Source organism: Periplaneta americana, chromosome 6 (genome assembly GCF_040183065.1).
Source record: "Periplaneta americana isolate PAMFEO1 chromosome 6, P.americana_PAMFEO1_priV1, whole genome shotgun sequence".
In the NCBI taxonomy this organism is placed as follows: Eukaryota; Metazoa; Arthropoda; class Insecta; order Blattodea; family Blattidae; genus Periplaneta; species Periplaneta americana.
Window position 1 is genome coordinate 156,422,458 of NC_091122.1, and position 26,201 is coordinate 156,448,658.

General features: G+C 35.8%; 2 protein-coding genes across 9 annotated transcripts in view; one reads left to right on the plus strand and one right to left on the minus strand.

Moving 5' to 3' along the window:
* Positions 1–17,708, minus strand: part of LOC138701962 (uncharacterized) — a 64,469-nt gene extending 46,761 nt beyond the window's left edge. For all 5 annotated transcript variants that reach the window (XM_069829360.1, XM_069829362.1, XM_069829358.1 and 2 more), the window contains exon 1: positions 17,254–17,708. In XM_069829360.1, the coding sequence (XP_069685461.1) occupies positions 17,254–17,363 (110 nt within the window). In that variant the 5' untranslated portion in view covers positions 17,364–17,708. The remainder of the gene's footprint in view (positions 1–17,253) is intronic.
* A 35-nt stretch (positions 17,709–17,743) lies between these two features.
* The window catches only part of LOC138701963 (uncharacterized), a 29,137-nt gene continuing 20,679 nt past the window's right edge, over positions 17,744–26,201 (plus strand). For 2 of the 4 annotated variants that reach the window (XM_069829367.1, XM_069829364.1), the window contains exons 1-2: positions 18,436–20,612; positions 22,655–22,952. In XM_069829367.1, coding sequence (XP_069685468.1) covers positions 20,565–20,612; positions 22,655–22,952 — 346 coding nt within the window. In that variant the 5' untranslated portion in view covers positions 18,436–20,564. Of the gene's footprint in view, positions 17,809–18,435; positions 20,613–22,654; positions 22,953–26,201 lie in introns of those variants that run through there. The other 2 variants (XM_069829365.1, XM_069829366.1) reach the window with 2 other exon arrangements.

The following is a 26,201-nucleotide window of genomic DNA, read 5'->3' on the forward strand; positions in this document are numbered from 1 at the left end:
AAGTTATGAAGTTGCACACACCAAGCTAGTATTGCTTCAGACACACTTTTGTCGTACATGGAAAACTATGATTACTTTTCGTTTACAGATATTGTTTTCCTAAGAAATTTGCACTCTAAAATCAGAAAAAAATTAAAAATTCTCTAATAAAAAAAGAGAAAGAAAGAAAGAAAAATGCAAGATTATTTTGTTAAACCAGTGATTACCAGACTTTTTGAAGACATGACTCATTTTTGGACGAGATTTCAGTTTGAGATCCCCTCCCTCACTACCGTACCTGTTCTTGACTCCATTTCAAAAATACAAATCCCTGTAAAATCGTAAACAATTTAATCTGTCGGAGCTAAAAGGAATTAAGTCAAAATATGAAGTTTTGGGTTATGCAACAATTTGAACAATTGATGTCATGCACATCGAACAGTGGAAGAAGAAACTAAGACTTTTAAATATTCTTTTGTCTTCCATAACATAAAAATATAATATTTGTGTTATTAGTGGAATATTTTTTGCTTCTCCTGAAAAGTTGTCAAAAATGACTTAATTCCTTTTAGTTCCGTCTGATTCAAATATAATAACATTTTACTCAAAACCAGTAGATAAGTTTCCACCAGAAGTACGATTTTAAACAATAACTTTTAAAATATTTTCCAAAAAAAAATAATAATAAATAAATAAATAAAATAAAAAATAAAACTCGAAACAATTACGAGTCACAGATGGATATTGAATCTGTTGCGTCCAACTGGCTGAAATTAAAAAAAAAAAAAAAAAAATGAAGGAAAAATATGATGGAATGTAGAAAAAAAAAAAGGTTTATTTAACGACGCTCGCAACTGCAGAGGTTATATCGGCGTCGCCAGTGTGCCGGAATTTTGTCCCGCAGGAGTTCTTTTACATGCCAGTAAATCTACTGACACGAGCCTGTCGCATTTAAACACACTTAAATGCCATCGACCTAGGCTGGGATCGAACCCGCAACCTTGAGCATAGAAGACCAGCGCTATACCAACTATGCTACCCAGACCGACTGGAATGTTGAAACTAGCCCATTTTTCGCACAGCGTTGACTAGTTTGCATGAAAAAAATACCTCAAGCTTGCAAAAGAAGCTCCTATATTTTTTATAAAATTTGAAACACCTCTTATTCATGCAAATTAAGTTTCTCGTCCATGACTGCCATCAAAACAAAGGCGAGAAATCTCGAATTTGTAAATGATATCACTGTGTGTATCGAATACATAGTCCAGATTTGAGAGGCTACGTTCTGAAAAACAGGCACATTTATCATATTAACTATTTTTACTTTATTATTGCTGAAAGATTTCTTTAGATTTTTATGTTCAAAATTGTTTAGGTTTCTAAATGCAAAATAAATATATGTTAATAAGGCATTTTCTTTTCATTTTGTAAATCATCTCGCGACCCTTCAGCTTTTTACACGACCCCCACTTTGGGAAACACTGTTAAACTAAAATATCTTACGATATTTTGTAAAACTTGTGTTTCTCGTTTTAATATTCTATTCCACTGCGGTAGCTACTGTATAATATGATATTGTTTCAAAATGTTTTGTACCGTTTCACATTTTGCACTTGATTTTGAAGCGTATTTTAGTAATTAAACCTGCCTGAGTAACTTTTACTGGACTTTGATTAATAAAAAATTTCGCGCATAATTCGCAATTTTCGATATTCCGCAGAAGTTCGTGCATTAATTACCGCGAATTATTAGGAGTTCAGTGTATATAATACAGCTGACTATTTTTCCCCTCGTGTATGTGGTACCTAAGAGGTTACGTCCATTTTTGGTTTTTCCCCTTCAAAATTTTCTAGAGCTCCTTCAGTGGAGCAGTATAACCTGGAGTGAGACAAGTGGCCAACAGGCTTGGAGCTCACATATTTAGTTTCTTACAGCCCCAAACCCCTTGCAAGTACGCGTTTTAAATTTCTCCTCCCAATTCTCCTCTTTCAATTCAATTTATTTTACAGGCATAGTATGGAAATTAGTATGCAATAAGAAACGAGCAAAGACCTCACATTAGAAGCCTGTTTACTCTTTTGTTTATTGCACTGCAATAAGAAACGAGCAAAGACCTCACATTAGAAGCCCGTTTACTCTTTTGTTTATTGCATTGCAATAAGAAACGAGCAAAGACCTCACATTAGAAGCCTGTTTACTCTTTTGTTTACTGCACTGCAATAAGAAACGAGCAAAGACCTTACATTAGAAGCCTGTTTACTCTTTTGTTTACTGCACTGCAATAAGAAACGAGCAAAGACCTCACATTAGAAGCCTGTTTACTCTTTTGTTTATTGCACTGCAATAAGAAACGAGCAAAGACCTTACATTAGAAGCCTGTTTACTCTTTTGTTTACTGCACTGCAATAAGAAACGAGCAAAGACCTCACATTAGAAGCCCGTTTACTCTTTTGTTTATTGCATTGCAATAAGAAACGAGCAAAGACCTCACATTAGAAGCCTGTTTACTCTTTTGTTTACTGCACTGCAATAAGAAACGAGCAAAGACCTTACATTAGAAGCCTGTTTACTCTTTTGTTTACTGCACTGCAATAAGAAACGAGCAAAGACCTCACATTAGAAGCCTGTTTACTCTTTTGTTTATTGCACTGCAATAAGAAACGAGCAAAGACCTCACATTAGAAGCCTGTTTACTCTTTTGTTTATTGCACTGCAATAAGAAACGAGCAGAGACCTCACATTAGAAGCCTGTTTACTCTTTTGTTTATTGCACTGCAATAAGAAACGAGCAAAGACCTCACATTAGAAGCCCGTTTACTCTTTTGTTTATTGCACTGCAATAAGAAACGAGCAAAGACCTCACATTAGAAGCCTGTTTACTCTTTTGTTTATTGCACTGCAATAAGAAACGAGCAAAGACCTCACATTAGAAGCCTGTTTACTCTTTTGTTTATTGCACTGCAATAAGAAACGAGCAAAGAGCTCACATTAGAAGCCTGTTTACTCTTTTGTTTATTGCACTGCAATAAGAAACGAGCAAAGAGCTCACATTAGAAGCCTGTTTACTCTTTTGTTTATTGCACTGCAATAAGAAACGAGCAGAGACCTCACATTAGAAGCCTGTTTACTCTTTTGTTTATTGCACTGCAATAAGAAACGAGCAAAGACCTCACATTAGAAGCCTGTTTACTCTTTTGTTTATTGCACTGCAATAAGAAACGAGCAAAGACCTCACATTAGAAGCCTGTTTACTCTTTTGTTTATTGCACTGCAATAAGAAACGAGCAAAGACCTCACATTAGAAGCCTGTTTACTCTTTTGTTTATTGCACTGCAATAAGAAACGAGCAAAGACCTCACATTAGAAGCCTGTTTACTCTTTTGTTTACTGCACTGCAATAAGAAACGAGCAAAGACCTCACATTAGAAGCCTGTTTACTCTTTTGTTGACTGCACTGCAATAACAAACGAGCAAAGACCTAACATCAGAAGATATGCTGCTGTTACAATAATAATTTCACAGTCGTTTTTTTAAAAAACATTAATTTTAGGACCCATGTTTATTAGACCTTTTCTTCTTGTTTTTATGAATACTACCATGTCTCAAAATATTATACCATTTTTTCTTAACACCTTTTATAATAAATGTATGCTATTCCTAGAATTTAGCTACTAGGCCTATGGTATTTAATATGTTGGTTACTTATCAACACAAATTTTTCAATGTTCCACTATATTTCAGAACCACTGTCTCGAATACATAGACATAATAACTAATGCATAAAATAATTTATTTTCAAAATAGAAGTTTCATCCCATAACTCCATAAATAATACAAGTTTATTACATATGTCTGAATGAAATACGCATAAGTATCGTTACAAAACAATATTATGACAAAAGTTAATTTTTTTATCAACAGTAATCTCACTAGAGGTTTGATTTATCTACAGAAAATCAAAACTCGAGTGGAATTTAATTGACTATTACACGATAAGAAGAGACTATATAAAGATTAGAAGAAATAAAGTACTCTAATACAATAAAATATTAACTGACTTACTGAAATTCTATTACACTAATGTTAGCTTCACCAAAACATTTGAACAGAGCAATCATTTTCATTTGATTGGCTATGCTGTAAACAAATCACGATCCCAAAGCATGTTTTATAGTAACGTAAAGAATTTGCAGTTTGAAATGTTGGCAAACAAAGAAACAATCGAAAATCGAAAAAGAGAGGAGAATTGGGAGGACAAATTTAAAAGGTACGCAAAACGCGTCCTTGCAAGGGATTGGGGGCTGTAAGAAACTAAATATGTGAGCTCCAAGCCTGTTGGCCACTAGTCTCACTCCGGGTTACGCTGCTCCAGTGAAGGAGCTCTAGAAAATTTTGAAGGGGAAAACCGAAAATGGACGTAACCTCTTAGGTACCACATACGCGAGGGGGACGGAAATATGATCAAAATGATCATGGGACGGGACGAGGAGGAGATGGCTGGTGTAGATCTGCACATTGAAATGAACTGTGTCATTTCGCAGTGCAGGAGGAGTCGAGAAGACTCTGTCGTCTGTTGTTCGATGACAAGGCAGGTGAAGACCGCCAGGAGAGACGCCGTGAATTCTGAATCTGCAAATTGAAGATTCCCTGTCCTTTTGCATTGCGACATGAGTGACATTGCACATGTATTTCATAGTTTTACAGACTCTAAACTAGGGCATTAAGTTGTTTGGTAGAAAAAAGGGGGGGCTTATGGGGAAGGGCATATAGGTCCGTGGCCCATTTCTCTTAGGGCTCATCCCGACATTTGTCTTAACGCCTTAGGAAAACCACGGAAATACCTTAGGCAGGATGAGTTGTCTCAATATAAGAGACTAGCTAATTTGGCTTTTAGGTAATAGGTCGATTGATTTATGAATTTAGGATAGTTGTAATTATTAATTTAGAGTAATTAAGGGGTTCATGGGGATATGAGTGCAGGTCCGTGGCCCATTTCTTTTAGGGCTCATCCCGACATTTGTCTTAGCGCCTTAGGAAAAGCACGGAAAAACCTTAGGCAGGATGAGTTGTCTCAATTTCAGAGACTAGCCAGTTGGCTCTTAGGTAAAATGACTGTGAATCGATGGATGTATACTAGCCAATTGGCTCTATGATAGTTCCATCGATCAGAAAATGTAGATATAGTCAGGGAGGGTAGTGATAAAAACAAACAAATGCTAGGGAAGCGATAAAATTAAACAAATGCTAGGGAAGCGATAAAATTGTGCGATAAGCAGCCATGATTGATTGAAAGACGTCCTTTTGTACCGTTTTATTGGTCAAAAGTAGTATGATGTAGTAAAAGTGTAACAGCCGAAACAAAAATATTTCTCTATACACAAGAGCTACAAGATTAAAAAGTTTCTTAGTTGTCTTCAAAAAGATAGTCTTATTAATGGAGAAAAATTCGTCCCATGTGAATGACTACATACGTAAAGTCATAGATTACACAATATTCAATAGAGGATGGCGAGGTCCTCATATAAGTATATATAATGTGTGTGCGTTAACAGTGATTTAAAAACTGTTGTTGAAATGGCCATAAAGTCATTAAAATAAGCGCTTCTGCATACGACTTATGTCTAAAATGCAGGTAGTAGGACATTGACGATACAAATGAAGAGAGTTCAGCCGGCACTGTGGATTGGGTCTTGGAATTGCTCAGATGGTAAGAGGACTTAGTGCACCAAGCTGAGTCCTGGGTTCGATTCCCGGTACCAGAACGAATTTTTCTCCATTGGTAAGTATCTACGTGAATGACTACATAAAGTCACTGATTACAGAATATTCAATAGAAGATGACGAGGTCCTCATATAAGAATATATAGATAAGAGTCTGTCACGCCACTTTATCCCTAGCAACAGAACAACTGGGCTGGGTTGACTTTGGAATAAGCAACTTTCACAATTAATTGAACAGTCTCCTATCTCTGCTTCAATAAAGGACCTACAAATTCTCAAAATATCCTGTGGAACAGGTTCAGGACATTTAAACTGTTTGGGAAGGACTGTCTACAAAGTTTGGGAATTACTAATAACTTCAGGGAAAAAATGAAGTGCATAATATAGATTACAATCACCTTAAGACGCGAATCTTACTCACTTGAGACCATCAACTCGAGTTATCCTTGATAACTGCAATAAATGAGTAAGCGACAGCTGCAGTACGTATGACTCATTCGAGTTATCTTTATGTTTCTGAAGATTGAACTTGTAAAGAGTTCTGAAATGCTGGCAGTTCTCTATACAACACAGTTACACACATACCTGAACAATCACGCAATCTTTAAATCTCTCATCTCAACATACACGGCTACACCCTACAGTGCATGAAATTTTAATAAGAAGCCCAATCCTCCCAATTCTTCAAATCTATACTAATAATAAATCTGTAGCCAAAATTTTTCTGGTAATTTTCGATTTTCCAAAAATAATTGGTGTTAACATGTATAATTAACCATCCTGCGACCGAAAATCGGTTTTTTGAAATTTTTGCTTGTATGTCCGTCTGTCGTCTGTCTGGATGTTTGTTACCTTTTCACGCGATAATGGCTAGATCGATTTCTATGAAAATTGGAATATAAATTAAGTTCGTTGTAACTTAGATTTTAGGCTATATGGCATTCAAAATACTTTATTTAAAACGGGGGTTATAAGGGGGCCTGAATTAAATAAATCGAAATATCTCGCTTGATTTTCATGAAAAATATTACATAACAAACGTTTCTTTAAAAACAATTTCCGGTTAAGTTTTATTCTATACAAAATTTTGATAGGACTGATATTTAATGAGATAAATGAGTTTTAAAATTACAATAACAACGCCATCTAAGGTGCTGCACTGAAATAAAAACAAATGACTTCGTCTATAAGGGGCCTTGGACAACAACAATCGAAAGCTATTAAACATAGCCTACAGAGAATGTTTCTGTGTTTGTATGAAGTAATAGCGGAAGCTAATTAATTGTTTAATTATTATTTCACCATTGGAAAGTGTAGTTTCTCTAGATAGACATAATTCTACAATGTTATTACAGTAACTTCTGAAACATATAGCAAGTAATATAAAGTATACACATTAGAACTAAATGATATGTCAATCTTCATTAAACTATGGTTGCATATAATAACAATTAAGAAACATGTTAAAGGAATTGTCATTGCACCAAATGATTGCTCTCTGGACCAAAATGACCGCATTTTAATATTTTAAATACAATTTAAATTAAGTAACATATTAAACGATTTATCCTTCTATCAAACACGAATGTTCCCTGGATCAAACGCCCTATTTTAATTATGTAATTACTTTATATTTATTTCTAACAGGTGTAGCAGAGCGCACAGGTATGGCTAGTAAAGAATATTATTCTTACGTGTCTTTAATTACATTCCGAATTCTAACTTATCTGTTGTCATATTGACATAGGGGACTGTATGACTCCTTTGATTTTCCGCAGTTTTACAATTTGTACTGACATAATTATAAATTTTCCTAAAAATGTTTCCCTTGTTAAGGATTTTTGTTTTTGTTCATTAATTTTGCTAAGTTTTACAATAAAATTGAAGAGTGTGATTCCAAAATGCGCTCAGTCCATTTGACCATTTTTATGATTTGTACATACAGTAGAATCCCGATTATCCGTCACCCTATTAACCAATTGGCGGATTATATTATCCAACTATTCTTCTCTAGCTCCCTTTTTTTTTTTTTTTTGCAGAGAACAAATGAATTGCTGTACGTTATGTTAGTATATATTTGTCCTGCAGAGGGTTATTAAGTGGCAGCCGGGTAGCTTAGTTGGTAGAGTAGCTGGCTACGGACTGGAAGGTCCGGGGTTCGATCCCAAGTGGTGACGGGATTTTTCTAGTTGCCAAACTTCCAGAACGGCCCCGAGGTTCACTCAGCCTCCCGGGGGTAAAAGGTGGTCAGAGCGTGGTGCCGAACACACCACCTCATTCTAGTGCCAAGGTCATGGAAAGCATGGGACTCTACCTCCATGCCCCCCAAGTGCCTTCATGGTGTGTGATGGGGATACCTTTACCTTTTTAGAGGGTTATTAAGTAATTACAAGCCTTTACCCTTATATAGTATGTAGACCTAGTAGGAATGCTTTCGTTACTGGCAACAGGAACAGTTACTTGTGGGAGGGGGTGTTTTTTCCCCTCCCAACTTGTAAAATAGTCACTACATCCTTTCATAGAAATTACCGCAAGAACTTTCAAACCATATACTATTCAGACCTTATCCTTACTGTTCGAGTGGCCGTACTGTGTACTTCTATGCAAAATGTCTTCCACGGGTGTCAAAAGAAAACATGTTGTGCTAATTATCGAAAAAAATATATAAATAATTGAGAGGTTTGAGGAAGAAACTGTGGCTCATTTCGCATCAGAATACGAGATTGGCGTTACAACTGTGCACTATTTATTAAAAAAAAAAATTCAAGAATAAAATTGTACAAAGTACGAGTATAGGTAAATCTACAACATGAGACTTCTACTTTTCCTATCTTTCTGCAGACAACCATAACCCTTGGTCCTTAAAACCCGTCGTTGACGACGATACTTAAATCACTGAAGTTCTGATCCATTACCTAACATGCAGTGGCGGCTGATTGACTGAGGCAAGTGAGGCCGGGCCTCAGTCACTTGGCTTAAATGAAATCAAATTTTGTGTTTTTATACAATGTATTAGTTATTTGAATGAAGCATATATCGCTGTAGAAACATTTGAAAACTGTGATGTATATAGACCTGTTTTGCAGTAAAATTTGTTCCTGAGGCCAGGATTGCTCGTGCCGGGTCTGGCTTGTGATGTTAGACCTGTTTTGCAGTAAAATTTGTTCCTGAGACCAGAATCGTTCGTGCCGGGTGCAATTCATGTCCTTTCGCAGGCTTTGAGTTTACGCTTATAACATTGTAGCTGAGGCACAATTCGTCTGGCCTGGTCAGGTTTCACTTCTCCCATCCATGGGCCGGCCTCAAGGTTAGAGTGGGGTGGGAATAGCAGTGGTGACTTGTCTTCCTAACTAGGCCATAAATAACAAAATTCCAGCTCTTTGGCAGGCAGAGACCCACACTATTCTCTCCCCTTATGTCTTAGTATGACTTAAGCGAGAGTGTTGTACTATTGTACTTCGTAGTACAGTAGTGAATCTGGGTCAATGTTGTTATGTATTTCGGGAAAATATAAACAGAAACAAATGAGCGAAATAATGCTGGTGCAGTTAATTCATTGTTAGAGTGTCCTTTTTCGAGAAGAAATAATATTGAAAGAAAGGAAGTTTTAAATAAAGAGAGAGACTACCGAGATACCTACGACATCGCTGATAATTTTTCTGACACATAATCTTAAAATGCGAGTTTCTATTGCATCCTGGCATGGGCAACATAAATGGTTATGTGGTAATGTGATGCAAAATAAACTTCTCTTGGCCTTGTTTATTGCTGTCAAAGGAAAAAAATAAAAAGAAAAGAAAGAAAGGGGAATTTCAACACATAATATGGGATGCTTCATCGCACTGAAACAATCACTGAAACTCACAGCATAACAGCTTATTTGGTGAGTGAAATTATTTTTCATTAATAGTAATAAGAATAGAATAATAATAGTAATAATAATAATAATACAGTAATAATGATATTAATAATATAATAACAATAATAATTAATATCATAAACATTTCCTATCGGAGGCACTTAAACTAGTTGCATCTGGCCGTTACTGCTAACATGTTAAACACAACACCACGCAGGAAATTACGAAATTGTAGTTTAATTTTTGAAAATCTTTTATTTACGGATTATCAGATTTTTTCGATTAACCGTTTAGTCCATCCCCTTCATCAACACGGACGTTCTACTGTATGTATAAAATTGTGTTTGAGCATTCTATTATTATATTTTAAGCATATTTTCTTCCAAAGCAACGTCTTCAATCGGCGTACCTCCGTCAGCTAAGGTGCTTGCCTGCCAATCCAGAGTTGCACTCAGGTGCGGGTTCGATTCCTGCTTGGGCTGATTACCTGGTTGGGTTTTTTCCGAGATTTTCCCCAACCATAAGGCGAATGTCAGGTAATCTATGGCGAATCTTCGTCCACATCTTTGCCAAATAATATCTCCCTATCACCATTCCCATCAATGCTAAATAACCTAGTAGTTGATACTTACTTACAAATGGCTTTTAAGGAACCCAAAGGTTCATTGCCGCCCTCACATAAGCCTGCCATCGGTCCCTATCCTGTGCAAGATTAATCCAGTCTCTATCATCACACCCCACCTCCCTCAAATCCTTTTTAATATTATCCTCCCATCTACGTCTCGGCCTCCCTAAAGGTCTTTTTCCCTCCAGTCTCCCAACTAACACTCTATATGCATTTCTGGATTCGCCCATACGTGCTACATGCCCTGCCCATCTCAAACGTCTGGATTTTAAGTTCCTAATTATGTTAGGTGAAGAATACAATGCGTGCAGTTCTGTGTTGTGTAACTTTCTCCATTCTCCTGTAGCTTCATCCCGCTTAGCCCCAAATATTTTCCTAAGCACCTTATTCTCAAACACCCTTAACTTATGTTCCTCTCTCAGAGTGAGAGTCCAAATTTCACAACCACACAGAACAACCGGTAATATAACTGTTTTATAAATTCTAACTTTCAGATTTTTGGACAGCAGACTAGATGATAAGAGCTTCTCAACCGAATAATAACACGCATTTCCCATATTTATTCTGCGTTTAATTTCCTCCCGAGTGTCATTTATATTTGTTACTGTTGCTCCAAGGTATCTGAATTTTTCAACCTCTTCGAAGGATAAATCTCCAATTTTTATATTTCCATTTCGTACAATATCCTGGTCACGAGACATAATCATATACTTCGTCTTTTCGGGATTTACTTCCAAACCGATCGCTTTACTTGCTTCAAGTAAAATTTCCGTGTTTTCCCTAATCGTTTGTGTATTTTCTCCTAACATATTCACGTCATCTGCATAGACAAGAAGCTGATGTAACCCGTTCAATTCCAAACCCTGCCTGTTATCCTGAACTTTCCTAATGGCATATTCTAGAGCGAAGTTAAAAAGTAAAGGTGATAGTACATCTCCCTGCTTTAGCCCGCAGTGAATTGGAAAAGCATCAGATAGAAACTGACCTATACGGACTCTGCTGTATGTTTCACTGAGACACATTTTAATTAATCAAACTAGTTTCTTGGAAATACCAAATTCAATAAGAATATCATATAATACTTCCCTCTTAACCGAGTCATATGCCTTTTTGAAATCTATGAATAACTGATGTATTGTAGCCTTATACTCCCATTTTTTCTCCATTATCTGTCGAATACAAAAAATCTGATCAATAGTCGATCTATTACGCCGAAAACCGCACTGATGATCCCCAATAATTTCATCTACGTACGGAGTTAATCTTCTCAAAAGAATATTGGACAAAATTTTGTACGACGTCAACAAAAGTGATATTCCTCGAAAGTTACCACAGTTGGTTTTGTCCCCCTTTTTAAAAATAGGTACAATTATGGACTCCTTCCATTGTTCTGGTACAATTTCCTTTTCCCAAATAGCAAGTACAAGTTTATAAATTTCGCTATATAATGCACTTCCACCCTCTTGTATTAATTCTGCTGGAATTTGATCGATACCTGGAGACTTGTACTTTTTCAGATAGTAGTTGATACAGCGTCGTTAAATAACCAACTAAAAAATAAAATAATGAAATAGTAAGATATGAAAAGACCATTTAAGTCTGCAGGCTAGACTTTGGCTCTCTCCTTCATACAAAGAAAAAATGAAATAATTTTAAAATGCATTATAGTCCCTACTGTTTTAATATGATGCATTATCTTCTTAAAATACCGTGACAAGACTTTCAGGACTAATGTTAGGGTCTAACTATATAACTGTTTGTCACCTGTTCATAATAATTAGATTATATTGAACAAGTTCATAGACCTATGTCACATTTAATTTTCAGTAAATGAGTGCTTTTTGAGTGACAGGTTTCAAGTATCTTTGGAGATGTTCTTTTAATCACAACAGATAAAACTTCCTGTCATCCAGCTATTACTAAGGAAAACTGGGTTTGGTCGGAGAATCACTGTATTCCTTTCATCAGTTAAATTTTTAAGTAATGTTATCTTATCTCTACATGTCAATATCACTTGACTTCAATACAACTTACGATTTTAACTCACATTTAAAATATTTGTGATAAAAAAAAGTGTCAACAAATGTCATATTTGGGTGCCTTAAAGAACTACTTTTCTTATGAATGTTAGGATATTTCAGACTTTCAAAACAACGTATTTCACACAAACTACTCAAATAAAATTGAAGTACACGAAATGTATTATACAGTATTTATATTTGAAGCATATACAGATCTGAGGAAAATATCTACAAATAGATACTATATTCTAAATAGGATATGGTGATCATCTTTCCTATTAAAACATTATTATTATTATTATTATTATTATTATTAGGCATTTATTTTGGTTAAAATAGGCAGGCATATAGGCACTAAAAATAGTAAAATCAGGCAGTGAAATAGGCATTTATTATTCATGGAAACAGAGAAAAAAATAGACAAATACTTAATAAACTATCCCTTATGGTACTCACTTTCCTTGGTTACATGTGACAACAAGATGCATTTTTAAGTTGTCAACTGTCATAGTGAGCCGCCTGTCAGAGAGAACGTTTTTCATGGTGGAAAAAGATCTTTCTATGTCTACTGAAGTGATTGGAGCAAACTTAAAACAAGTTATTTCAGAAGGACTGCCTCTACTTTCTTTCAGAGATCAGGAAAAATCAACTGTGTATTGCCTCAAAAAGAGGGGTGTGAGAAGGGTTTAGAGACTTCAAAGTATGCGTGACTTGTGCGTGCAAGCGACAACAGTAACGGGACCTGGAGACTTGCTTTTAATACTTCCCTCATCTCCTTTCTTTCGCTAGTAAACCCCGAAGTGACCTGAGCACTGAGGGTTATACTGTTCAAACATTTGTGAAGACAGTGTCATCATGAATAAAGACCACCTTCTAGCCTGCAGATATCAGAATGCTGCCAACAGATGAAGAAGGACTTTGCAAGCCTCTAAAGGGAGGCAACAACATAGGCTAATAGATTATTAACGTCTGTACAATTATCTAGCATTGATGGAACTGGTAATAGATGGTGAAATGAATCCGAGGACTCATCATGAGATAACCTGATATTCGCATTACAGTTCGGGAAAATCTCTGAAAAAATCCAACAGGGTAATAAAGCCCATGTGGCTTGGATTTATTTTTGTGAGGCTAAGTTAAGGACTGTGTATATGTGTTAAAGTGTCTGACTGCCAATTTTACAAACTCACATCTGTGATGTGATAGCTACAGCAAAGATAGAGATAATATGTTGGAAAGAACATGACAAGAAATTTACTTCAGGTTGGATGTTGCCAGTTGTCTCTAGAGAGTCACATGCAGAGTTTAACTAATAAATGTTATACGGCAAGAAACATCCACCAAGTGGATTTAACTATTTGCAACCAAAATATCCTTTTTGCTCTTTCGTGTTTCATTCACCGGAAGGTGAAGATATAACCAACCTTCGAAATGTTGTGAAATCATATTCATCAGCAGCGATGAAAGAAGTACCAACTACACCTGTTCTGAAAAGTTCAGTTTCAGTTTCAGCTTTGATTTTTCAATAACAGGTCTACTACAAAAGATTATACTGTCACAACATCTGATAGAAATGAGAACTTGGGAATCCATTTCCTCCTCAATTCTCTTCCCTGCTGAAATTGTATAATGTCGTACCAGAAGTCACCATATTTCTCACACATTTTATTGTCCAAGAAGGACCAAACACCAGCAATTGTGCATTTAACTTAATATCTATAATAAAATTAACAGAAACATTTCTACGACTATTTAATATCTTCAACTTAACAGTAAAATACACCCCTTACAATTAATTGTATTATGAATACTTCATAATAAAATTATTGGTAATGCCATTTCAGATATAAAATTCAGATAGTATAGGCCAGCGTTTCTCAAACTTTTCTGAAGTGGGGACCACTTTTTAAAGTCAGAACAGTTCCGCGGACCACGTTACTCTTGTTCCGTTTGAAAGCAAATTTATCATTTATCTAGCATATTTTAATACCAGTATACTTACATTTTAATGTAGAAATAATTAATTAAAATTAATTTAATTCAATTAATTTTATATTAGTATTAACTAAATTAAGTTCATGTTAACAGAATAACATTTTTATATCGTGATTTGCAAAAACAGGAATAAACAAAATTAATGCAGAAACATGCCCTTTTTTTCAACAACAAAGATGCAATTTTGCATGTTCTATTATTGATGTACGACGTACAGCACGTGACCATTTGAATGTGCAGACTGGGTGTCAGCAAAACTATTAAAAAGTCATCAATATATGAAAAGGTTCGGTACTTTGGTCCTGTTATGAATTCGGGTGGTCCCTAGCTGGTAACAGGCACAGCGCCAGATTTGCACGGAAAAGATGGCGAGAAACATCACGTTCATAGTGCTTTAAATCCATCTTTTGTTGCTGAGAGTAGAGTGGGAAGGCGATAGATGGGTAGGGTAAATAAATTTCATGAAATGTTAGTACTGGGAGAAAAAGTGAAAGGCGATTGCCATGTGTAATTTATAAACTCTGAGATTTTCTGCTATTGTGTGATACGCAATTCGTTTGAATTTTATTTCTTCTTCTGTCTTTTTTGAAGGACCACAAGGACATACCTCGAGACCACAGGTAGTCCGCGGACCATAGTTTGAGAAACACTGGTATAGTCTTATTAGACCTATAATTAAAGTTAATTTTTTGTAATTGTTTCTAATTTAGAAAATTGGTACTTTAAATTGTACAATATTATTTACACAAGATTATTTCTCTTTTCATATGAACTTACTTAACATGCACAAACATTTAGGCTATACATGCAGAGAGCAACATGAAAATCTTGACACAAGAACTTAATGTTAAGAACAGTTCGCTGGTCATTCAGAAAAACACGAGTTATAATAACGGAAGTTATTACACTGTGGAACGGAACGCATATGAAATGCAAGGCAGACACTCATAAGTTGTACTTACCTGTATATTACAATGCACTGTTGTAGCACCCTGCCCCCAATCTATACTACTAATAAATCTGTAGCCGAAATTTTTCTGGTAATTTTCGATTTTCCAAATGTAATTGGTCCTAACATATATAATTAACTACCCTGAAACCGAAAATCGCTTTTTTTTTATTTTTGTTTGTATGTCTGTCTGTCTGTCTGGATGTTTGTTACCTTTTCACGTGATAATGACTGAACCGATTTATATGAAAATTGGAATATAAATTAAGTTCGTTGTAACTTAGATTTTAGGCTATATGGCATTCAAAATACTTTATTTGAAAGGGGGGTTATAAGGGGGCCTGAATTAAATAAATCGAAACATCTCGCTTATTATTGATTTTTGTAAAAAATATTACATAACAAAAGTTTCTTTAAAAATGGGTTCCGATAAGTTTTATTCTCTGCAAAATTTTGATAGGACTGATATTTAATGAGATAAATGAGTTTTAAAATTAAAATAACGCCATCTACGGCGGTGCAATGAAATAAGAACAAATGACCTCGTCCATAAGGGGCCTTGGACAAAAACAATCGAATGTCTCTGTGTTTGCATGAAGTAATATCGGATGCTAAATTAACCGATTTGTATAATTAATTATTATTTCACCATTGGAAAGTGTAGTTTCTCTAGATGGACATAATGCTATAATGTTATTACAGTAACTTCTGAGTGAATCGAGGATAGGTAAGATTAAAATTGCTTCTTACGCACAGAAAACTTAATAGGCTATTTTGTACATTCATTAAACTATGGTTGCATGTAATAACAAATAAGAAACATGTTAAAGGAAGTTATCATTGCACCAAATGAGTGGTCTCTGGACCAAAAGATCGCATTTTAATTATTTAAATACAATTTAAATTAAGTAACATATTAAACGATTTATCCTCCTAACAAACACGAATGTTCCCTGGATCAAACGTCCTATTTTAATTATGTAATTACTTTATATTTATTTCTAATAGGTGCAGCTAGGTGCAGGTACGGCTAGTATACAACTTGAGAGGTCCAGGACGTAATACTAAGGAAACAGAGATTTCTCTAGTATGCTATTTCGCCCTGGACCTCTCTCACATGTTATGTTGGTAATTAGTAACACATGGGAGTGGAGAACTACAACAGTGCGTTAGAAATACAGGCAAATATCAAACAATTGTTATGTTGAAAGTATTTGTGGCTACAAACTAAAACCACACATGTATCACTAGGCCTATATAGTCTACAGCTCACAGACACCATTGACACAAAATAAAATTATGCCTTCTTCAGTGTAGCTTTTCTGGAGAAATACCGAAACTATATCTAAGCAGTGATGTGGGTTAATGTGTGAAATGGAAAGAAGTTACGATGCATTTCCTAACAGTGTAGACCAACCTGGAAAACAAAGTGCTGTGATACACTGTAGGCCTATCTATTGTATAAAGTGAACTTCCATCCATATATCTAATGAACGAGACAGTACCCTTTAATACACAAGAAAGTGAAATACAACAGGCCTATTTTGTATGAATAGGCAGTAACGGTAATATATTGTAATACTTCTCCAATGAACTTGAAATTAATTACCAATTGCCCTCAACTATTTCATTATAATAGGCTAATTTACCCATTTTAAATTAAAATTGCAGTATACGGATTCTCACTAACAATTATATCTTAAAATACTAAAAAGAGCAGATTTGTCTGCGTTTGTCGAATGCGTATCATCATGCTTACGAAAATGCACTTTTCAGTGCCAATAATTTATTTTGTGGGCACAAGGTTGGAATTTTGAAGTAAGAGGGAAAGGAAGGAATCCGTGTTCTGAAATTTATCCAAAATATCTCTACTGACTTTACGTTAGTGAAGACAACATGTACATTTGACTACAACCACTTGTTTTGTAAAACACAATATAAGTGAATTTCTTACAAAAATATTCATGTGTTATTAACTTAGTTCAATTGTAGAAAATATAGGCCTATTCACATTCAGCTCAAATATCTCAACGTCACAATCAAAACATTTTAAATGTGGAAAGCTCTATGGACTGTGATTTAATCAATCTCTCATAAGTCTTACTTTGGCACAGTTTTCCTGCAGCATACACAAACAAGCAGGACAGCAACAAGAGGTACGGCCACTCCCACTGTCACTGCCCACAGCGACCACACGTCTTCAGTGATCAGCATTCTGGTTCATTATAATCCATGAAACATATATTCCTCTCAGCTTTATTTTTCATTTGATTTACAGTAATCCGTCCTTGTTTGTTTTATGCCCATGTGTTTTGACAGCGCGTTAACCTCTTGGCCTACTTGCTCAGTAAGCTTAACTATACTTTAATTAACAGGTTTAAATCACTCAATTTTTCGTTTCATCCTGTCACACAGCTCTGCTGACGTAAAGTGTATTATTGTAAATCTTCGCACACACTTAACAAACTTAAGAAACCAAATATGCGTTTATATAATATGCAACACATTCACTTTACAACACTCCCTACTCATTATAGGCAGCCATTTATATTGCGGCGATCTGACTGCTCTCTATTGAAGAATGTGTGTACCACAAAATGAATCCTCCTATCTCTGCCTTCGACATTACGAGATTATTATTGAGCGAGTGTTAAAAAACGTAAATTATTTATTTTCATGTGGTAAAAATACAAAAATATTTGCCAAAACATTACTAAAATATTGGGTTGATGCAGAAGTTCGTAGTGTTTTTTTTTTTCACTGTGACAAAAGTTTTTATTTGAGGTGAATTAATAGACGACAGAAATTAAACAGTAGGCCTATTATTATTATTATTATTATTATTATTATTATTATTATTATTATCTATGACCCTATGCCAATGCTGGGATAGTTTTTCGATTTCGTGTCTGAAGAAATGTGCTGGTTTGAAGCTAAAGAAGTCAAGCCAAGTTTGTAAAGCATCTTAGTTATCAAAGGCGTTGCCCTGAAGAGTACTGGATAGAGAACGGAAAAGGTGGAAATCTGAGGGCGCAAGATCGGGAAAATGTGGAATCACCCTCTCAACCAAGCTCCTGGATAGCTACTTTCGTCATGTTAGCGGAGTAGAGGCGTGCATTTCCATGTTGCAGCAGCACTTGATGCTGTCTTCCCAGTCGTTTTACGTGAATTGCGGCCTCAAGGCATCTGAGTTGTTGACAGTAAAGTCGGCAGTTATGGTTACATTCCTAGGAAGCAATTAATAGTACACGACGCTTTCTTTATTCCACTATATATATATATATATATATATATATATATATATATATATATATAAAATAGATCATCTTCTGTGGATAGTGTACACTAACTTTTGTATAGGGTGTTGTGTGTTGAAGCGATAGAACTATTTTCTTGCAGTGCTTCTCTCTTCTCCGATGGCATTCTCCCTGTACATGGCACATGTTTCGAGCCGCCTCCGACACCTTTGCTCCTTTATTATACTCAAAACAGAATACTATGTAGGAAGTGTCTTTTTTGTCCACTTGACACTCCATCTTCTTTAACCCACAAATAACACAAACTTTCTCCAAATCCCCAGAATTCAAGGCGTATTTACAAGCACAACATTCCAAATGACAAATGGTAAACAATCTCCGAACGCAAAGTTGTGATGAACGAAAATGCCACGAAATTATGCATCAACCTAATATTATTTAGCCAAAATTTGACACAAGTACCTATATACTTATATAGGGCTTTTTTTTTTCTGGAAAAAAAAAGGTGGTAGAACTGTGTGTAAAATAGGGTCTATTATAATGGACTGGGAGATGATTACTACCTACTGTACGGGAATTTTGTCGTTTTTAACTCCTTTTCAACCAGCTTCAAGACTTTCAAGGCCTAAGCAGAATTCAAAGAAAAATTAATTATTCACACACTTCATGGTTTAATCACAGTCTAGTATATACAGTCATGAAGCTTGAGTTGTGAGGGTACCGGCACTAGGAACAATAAACTGTGCTGGTACTATTTCACATTGTCTGTGATGAGGTGATAGTAGCAATCTTAGTGGTTAGCAACTATCTATGGATGCACATTCCCCACGTATTGAGCTTCGTGACTGTATATACTAGACTGTGGTTTAATGATGAAACATTCAATAAAAAGGTGCCGGAACTCTGGCACATTCCACCAGAAAAAAAAGCTGATATAAGGTATCTTGTAGTACTCCCCAATAACAGCCAAACATAGTTGCTGGTAGTTTCATTAAGAGTTTCGGTATATAAAAAAAAAAATGTCACCTAGAAATTCTCGAATTTAAATGCATGTCCATAGTTTCTGGATAGTGTGTGAAAATGTTCGTTCCATAGCACAGAATGCTAGCCTTGCATGTACCATATTTAAAGAGCACTCACATCGTAACTTTCACTTACAGTTGCACACTCCAAAACTTGGTATTCACTTTTTTTTAACCTGGTACCAAGCTCAATTTTTCTTCAATATATCTGCATCTCTCTGACCATTTCGGAAAGGAGATTTGTGGATGTTTCTGGTTTTTTATTATGTCGCACAAAAAGCCTAGATATGAGTATATGAATGCCAAATATTTTTTTTAAATAATCGTCTTTCAGTAAATCTTTAAGTATCTCAATCAACGATGCATTGTTTCTGTCCAAATTATTCACAATAGACACAAAACTTTAAAATACTGGCAATTAGCTATATACTCCAGCATGTTACCAGTGTTACTATGGGCAGAAGAGAAGAAAAAGAACATCGGGATATTCCTGTTTAAAGAGATTAATTCTTGAAGCAACTTTAATTAACACTTTTTTCCCATTTGATGTTAACCTAGCCACGTTAGGAAAAAGAGTCGCATATTTTCACATAAGCCTAGCCTGTATAGAGTATTAACCGCATGGTCTATGTAACTTTTATAACTTTTGGAAAGCTTACTGAGAGACTTTCGGCTGCTCTTTTCATATATGCGTACATATTTATATTCTCTCACATTATGTACAATTTTATACACTCACACTTTAGATAATAAATTATTATATAGCATTGTTAATTAAAAAACAATTACATTGAAATAAAGTTGCACAGGACTTAGCTTTTTATTTCAAATTTACATAATATTTTTAAAAATATATAAAAACCAATACATTTGTGGTGTGATACATTTATTTAAATAAAAGAAATTGGAAAATATGTTTTTATGTGAAATAAAATTCGGTTTAAACAGTCAGGAAGGTAAGGTCCGGAATTTTGAACCAATGTATGAGTGCCTATGTTCGTTCGTACAAAAAATATTTGTTCACATAAGAATTCGCTCCCTAATTATATATTCCAAAAGCTTGAATGCTATTCTGCTTCTATCTATAAAAAAAGTTTATTCATTATACTATATAAAACTTATTTTGTTTTATAGAAATGGATACTGAAGACAATGAGCAGCAGCAAATAAATCAAGCTAATGTGGTAAGTTTACAAGTAAGTTATATAAATGTACGAAAGTTCGTAAATTTCTTCATTTATAAAATATTCTTGAGTTTTCTTAATAGGTATTTCATAGGTGTTAATATGAGGTATGAAAAATGTATCAGTATGTAACGTGAAGTTAAACTCTCCAATGTCATAACATTTGGGAATTAGGAAGATGGAGGTCCCATGTTTATAAATCTACACATAAGAGATAACCACTTTTCTTCAGAAAAAAAGAATTCATCCAATTATAATCCAGAGTCATTTTAAAAGCTTTAAAGAAATGTCAACCAACAGCATATCCTATCCTGGTTTTGAAGTATAGGTGTAGCCAAATGCTTAAAAAAAAAACTCGCATAAGAATATGAAACTGTAAAATTTGTGTGTAAAACTCTTTTTTTTTATTCAATGTTTTTTTTTTTCTAATGGCAGATATTTGACTTTTCGTTATTCACCCATATGAAGCCAGTTGTGTAGACCAATTTATAGTCAGGCAACATTCAAAACATAGCACTTCTATTCTCGACTCACACATGACATCATTGTTCTACATGACTTAATCTCTACTCCAGTCTGACTGGTAGGAGAATTTGGTTTCTGCGCACTTTGAAATGTATGTTGCTGGGCTATACATATAGAGTCGTTCCTGAGGGTGTGCCATAAGATGGTGGTCTATGCTACACCAGCTATGAGATGAGATGATGATAGAGATTTGTTGGGATGACACAGGGGAACCGGAGCTCCTGGAGAAAACCCATGTGACTTGAACCAGGGGCTTGCTCAACACAAGCTATAAATCGGAAGCACACCTGGGATCGAACCTGGGTCCACAGGATTATAAGTCCAGTGCTCTAGCCACTAGAACACCGTGATGGCATTCAGCTCAAATTTATTTACAGTGTTTATTTCGGAAGTCAGATTTGAATAAATTATTTTTAATCTTGTATTATAATTTGAGAGTTGGAAGGCAAATTTTCCTAACTACAGTAAAACCCCGATAAGACGCTGTTCAAGGGACCGGGTGTAAACCGCGTATTAACTGGGACCACGTATTAGGCGGGTATACTAATTTTAACTTTTATACAGTATCTATTAGAATTTATCTTTATTGAAATACATGATCCATGAAAGGTAATATAGTATTACTCCATTATGTAATTACTGTACTGTACCGGTACGTCAAAGACATTTACAATATGTACTGTACTTAATTCTTTCGGAAAAAAAGTCATTTATAGTTGTTTGCCGTGTGCATGTTCTCCAAGTCCTCATGTTTACCACACTTCAGTTTCCTGCGATTATATCCTCCCGACAACGTCACAACTGTAGTGATTGAGTCGCGATTTTTTATTATCATTCTTAATATCGATGATGGGATTCCTAATGAATCAGAGAGTTGTTTCTGAGTAAGAGTACTGTTCTCATCGTACTTTCGTAAGATATCCAATTTTTCCGACATAGAAAGCGCTTTTCATTTAACACTCAATGTAATGACATTCACAGACACTTCAATACACTAAAGGACAACAAACTGCCCTGCAAAAATTTCCAGAATTTTATTACGGCCAAATGAGGAATGCTGTTTGAGAGAGAGGGTTAGCAAGAGGGTGAGGTATTGTCACTATATGTAGGCTTTAACCGCGCAGGTAAAGAGTCGATTAAGAGAGCGTGACAAGAGGGTGGGGTATAATAAGGTATGAAGTATGAAGGTTTAAATGTGCAGGTAAAGGGTCGAATACCAATACTTTTCAGGTTAATGGCACCAGTGAGTTCAGTGACCAAGATGTTTCATTGCTGTTGCAGTACATTGCTGAAAATTACATCGAAAATATTCCACAAAAACAGCGTATTATGCGGGACTTGAGCGCAACAAACGGGGTATTTTATAAAGGCGTTATATATGAAATGTGCAGGGACCGGACAAAAAAAAGTGTATTCACGGGATAGCATAATAAGCGGGCGCGTCTTATCGAGGTTTTACTGTACCAAGAGAGAGAGAGACTTTATTTTTTACTTGCTTACAAATTGTTATTTTTCAGAGTGAAATCCGAAAAATGGTGAAAAATTTGGATCAGCATCATGGTTTGCAACTTGTTGATGCTGTACCCGTTCTTTTGAAATTATTCTGTACGGACAGTATGAACCTCAAGTCTCTTCATCTTAAGTCACTTATACAAGTTGGGTTCCATGTTCTGGAAGTAAGCTATATCAAGGACAATGAGAGCAATGAATTTTCAGCACGACTGCTTACCCTACTATTGAATTCATCAGAAAATGAAGACAGAGAAGTGGAAAGGAGCAAGAAAATATATATTTTTGCAGCATGGTGCAACTCAGGTACGTCCACATCTCAACATGAATATCAAAATATCCTCAGTTTACAATTGAAATTATATAAGATAACTAATGCGCAAAGCTTGCCAATAGTCATTAAATACATGCAGCATAATTTGATGATTCTTCAACAATACTTACTGGTCATAATCCATTAACAAACACAGGGTCCTTCATATAATGATACTTCTATCGCACCCCGCCATTTCTACAGTAGTAACTTCAGCTTCTAAAATTTGTTTAGGAGTGAAAATGTTTATAAACAACAAAAATGAATACAGATGCATCTTACTTATGTCACAAGAGATATTCAAAGTGTCCTTCTTCTGTTTCAGTACATTTTTAACATCTCTCAAAATTGAATAATTTTGAGGGAAAAATTGTTCCGGAGCCGGGTATCGAACCCGGGACCTTTGGTTTAACGTACCAACACTCTACCACTGAGCTACTCGGGAACTCTAACCGTCACCGATCCAATTTTTCCCTCTATATCCACAGACCTCAAAGTGGGCCGACAACCGTCAAGCAACCAACTTCGAGTGCACACTAACTCCGTGTGACTTAAATTGTGGTTTTCTGTTAACGAACAGTGACAAAGTTCCCGAGTAGCTCAGTGGTAGAGCGTTGGTACGTTAAACCAAAGGTCCCGGGTTCGATACCCGGCTCCGGAACAATTTTTCCCTCAAAATTATTCAAATCAACTTTACAGGGAGTTATACCTTAAATCTTGATTTGCATCTCTCAAAATTGTTCTGATATACTTATATATATATATTATTTTAATGTACTGAAGTACATATGATATTTCCATGCAGATATTCTGCGTCATCATACGATGAAAGAGTAATAGAACGGAGAAAAATTCCCTCCGGCACCGGGATTTGAACCCGGGTTTTCAGCACGTAGAGCTGAAAACCCGGGTTCAAATCCGGCGCCGGAGGGAATTTTTCTCCGTTCCATTACTCTTTCATCACTCAAATACTTGGCTGATCTCTTCTTGCAGAATGTTCCTTTAACTTGTCAGATATTTTTTTCCACTTTTTCTATAACTTATAACTGCAAAAACTTTCATATTTTGTTAGCTTCATTTTATTACAAGGTCGGTACTAGGCGATAGGTCTCTCTATAATAAAGATAGTATTGTTATAATTCGAACATGCCGCATTACCAAACACAGGGATTATATGTTGTTGTTGTTTTCTAATGCCAGGTGTTTGACAGAGTCATTTGATCTCTTGCACTCCAATATTTTTCAAAGATATTATGGTCGGCCACTGAAGCACAGATTTTGAGGTGTTCTGAATCCATTGAAAATGGCAAGTTGTAGCCAATTTAAGTAAACACCATATTTTAACGTTTTGGTGGCTACTTCATTCACACACAACCCCCAGAATGTCTGGAGGACCACACCTGCTGTTGGTCGACGGGTCCATTGGACCTAGCTGGGAGATCTTGTTGATCACCAGCTTTCCCTCCTTAAGCCACAGAAGGACGATTTTAGTGCCATAGCAGGTCAACACTAGGAACAGAAAAGTAGAAAGAGGAGGAAGGAAAGTGAAATGAATGCTCTAATGCCGTTGGGGTCGAAGAAAGTAAGAGTTCAGTCAGAGGACTGGATAGGAAAGGGTAAAGAGGGAATTAGGTATTGAATAGAGGAAAATTATACCAAATTCAGTCATTAACTCATCATTATATTGAAGGAGGGGTAGGAAGAAGGAAGACTATACCTTATGTCGATGTAGATTTTGTTACTCTGACAGTTAAAAATTAGAGAAGGGAAAGCGATTATGGATAAAAAAGTACTCAAATCTAAATATGTCATTTTTTGAAAAAGCTCAAAGGTGTGGGTTTCAAACCCAGTAAACCTCCCCCCTTCCTTTGCATACGTACCTGCTTGAATTGCAGAGAAAATTTTATCATTCATAATAGCAGTACAAACACACGGCAAACAAAAATAACAAATTTTTTTCATATGAAATTAGCTCCTAAGTATTTGCATTTTGTTCTGTAACTAGGCCTAATGCACAATATAATATGTTTCCTATGAAGTGGTGTCTGAATTGTTTTCCCCATTTCATAAATAATTTCCCATGTATAGCGCTGTCCTGCTTATAACACTTTAAGGTCACAGTCTCTTGACGAGCATATTAATGGGGTTATACTGTATGCAGTCAATAAGAGCACATGAACACCTTGTTTCCATTAATGCACGACTAGTTTTATTATTTAATACCGTATTGGCATAGTGGGGATGTATAATATCAGAATCGAGTATTTTAAACTTCCCGCATCTTGCATAAACTTCTTATGTAATATATTATTTCAATGTACCGAAGTACATATGATATTTCCATGCAGATATTCTGCATCATCATACGATGAAAGAGTAATGGAAATATCATATGTACTTCGGTACATTGAAATAATATATGATATGCGTAAATCACGAAGTGATTTAAGACGGCGCCTATTCCGTCGGATCCCGGCCAACTAGTCACTCATAACGAGTGCACCTCAGCACATGTGTGGACTTCGGTCCTATGTTCAGTTCCATTACTCTTTCATCATATGATGACGCAGAATATCTGCATGGAAATATCATATGTACTTCGGTACATTGAAATGATATATGATATGCGTAAATCACGAAGTGATTTAAGACGGCGCCTATTCCGTCGGATCCCGGCCAACTAGTCACTCATAACAAGTGCACCTCAGCACATGTGTGGACTTCGGTCCTATGTTCATAGACATCTATGACGTAGTGCAGAGGGCGGCCACTAGAGGGAACCCAAGAGTTGGAACTCAATCAGAGACAATTCTGTCCGACGTCGGGGTTGTATCCAGTGTGGCTTAGTGGATAAAGCATCAGCACATAGAGCTGAAAACCCGAGTTCAAATCCCGGCGCCGGAGAGAATTTTTCTCCGTTCCATTACTCTTCTTATGTAAACTAGGCAACATCCGTTCACGTACAAGCCGTGCTCTTTCCAAGAAGGTTACAGGAATTTCACGCATGCGCGGGAGAAAATTGTCTCCCGCTGGCCGCTTATGACTCATCAAGAGCACAAAGCGTTAAGTGAACAGTGAATCTATCCTACAGATGTCAGGTGCATCGATGCTATCGTTCACGTGCTATATCTCAAGGAAGAAATTTAATAGTCTGTATTTTAGCCTGTAGGTGTCCGCATGTCACTGTCGGAACGTTTACTTTATGTGGATGTGTGTACAGTGCTGCTACGAGAGTGTAGTTT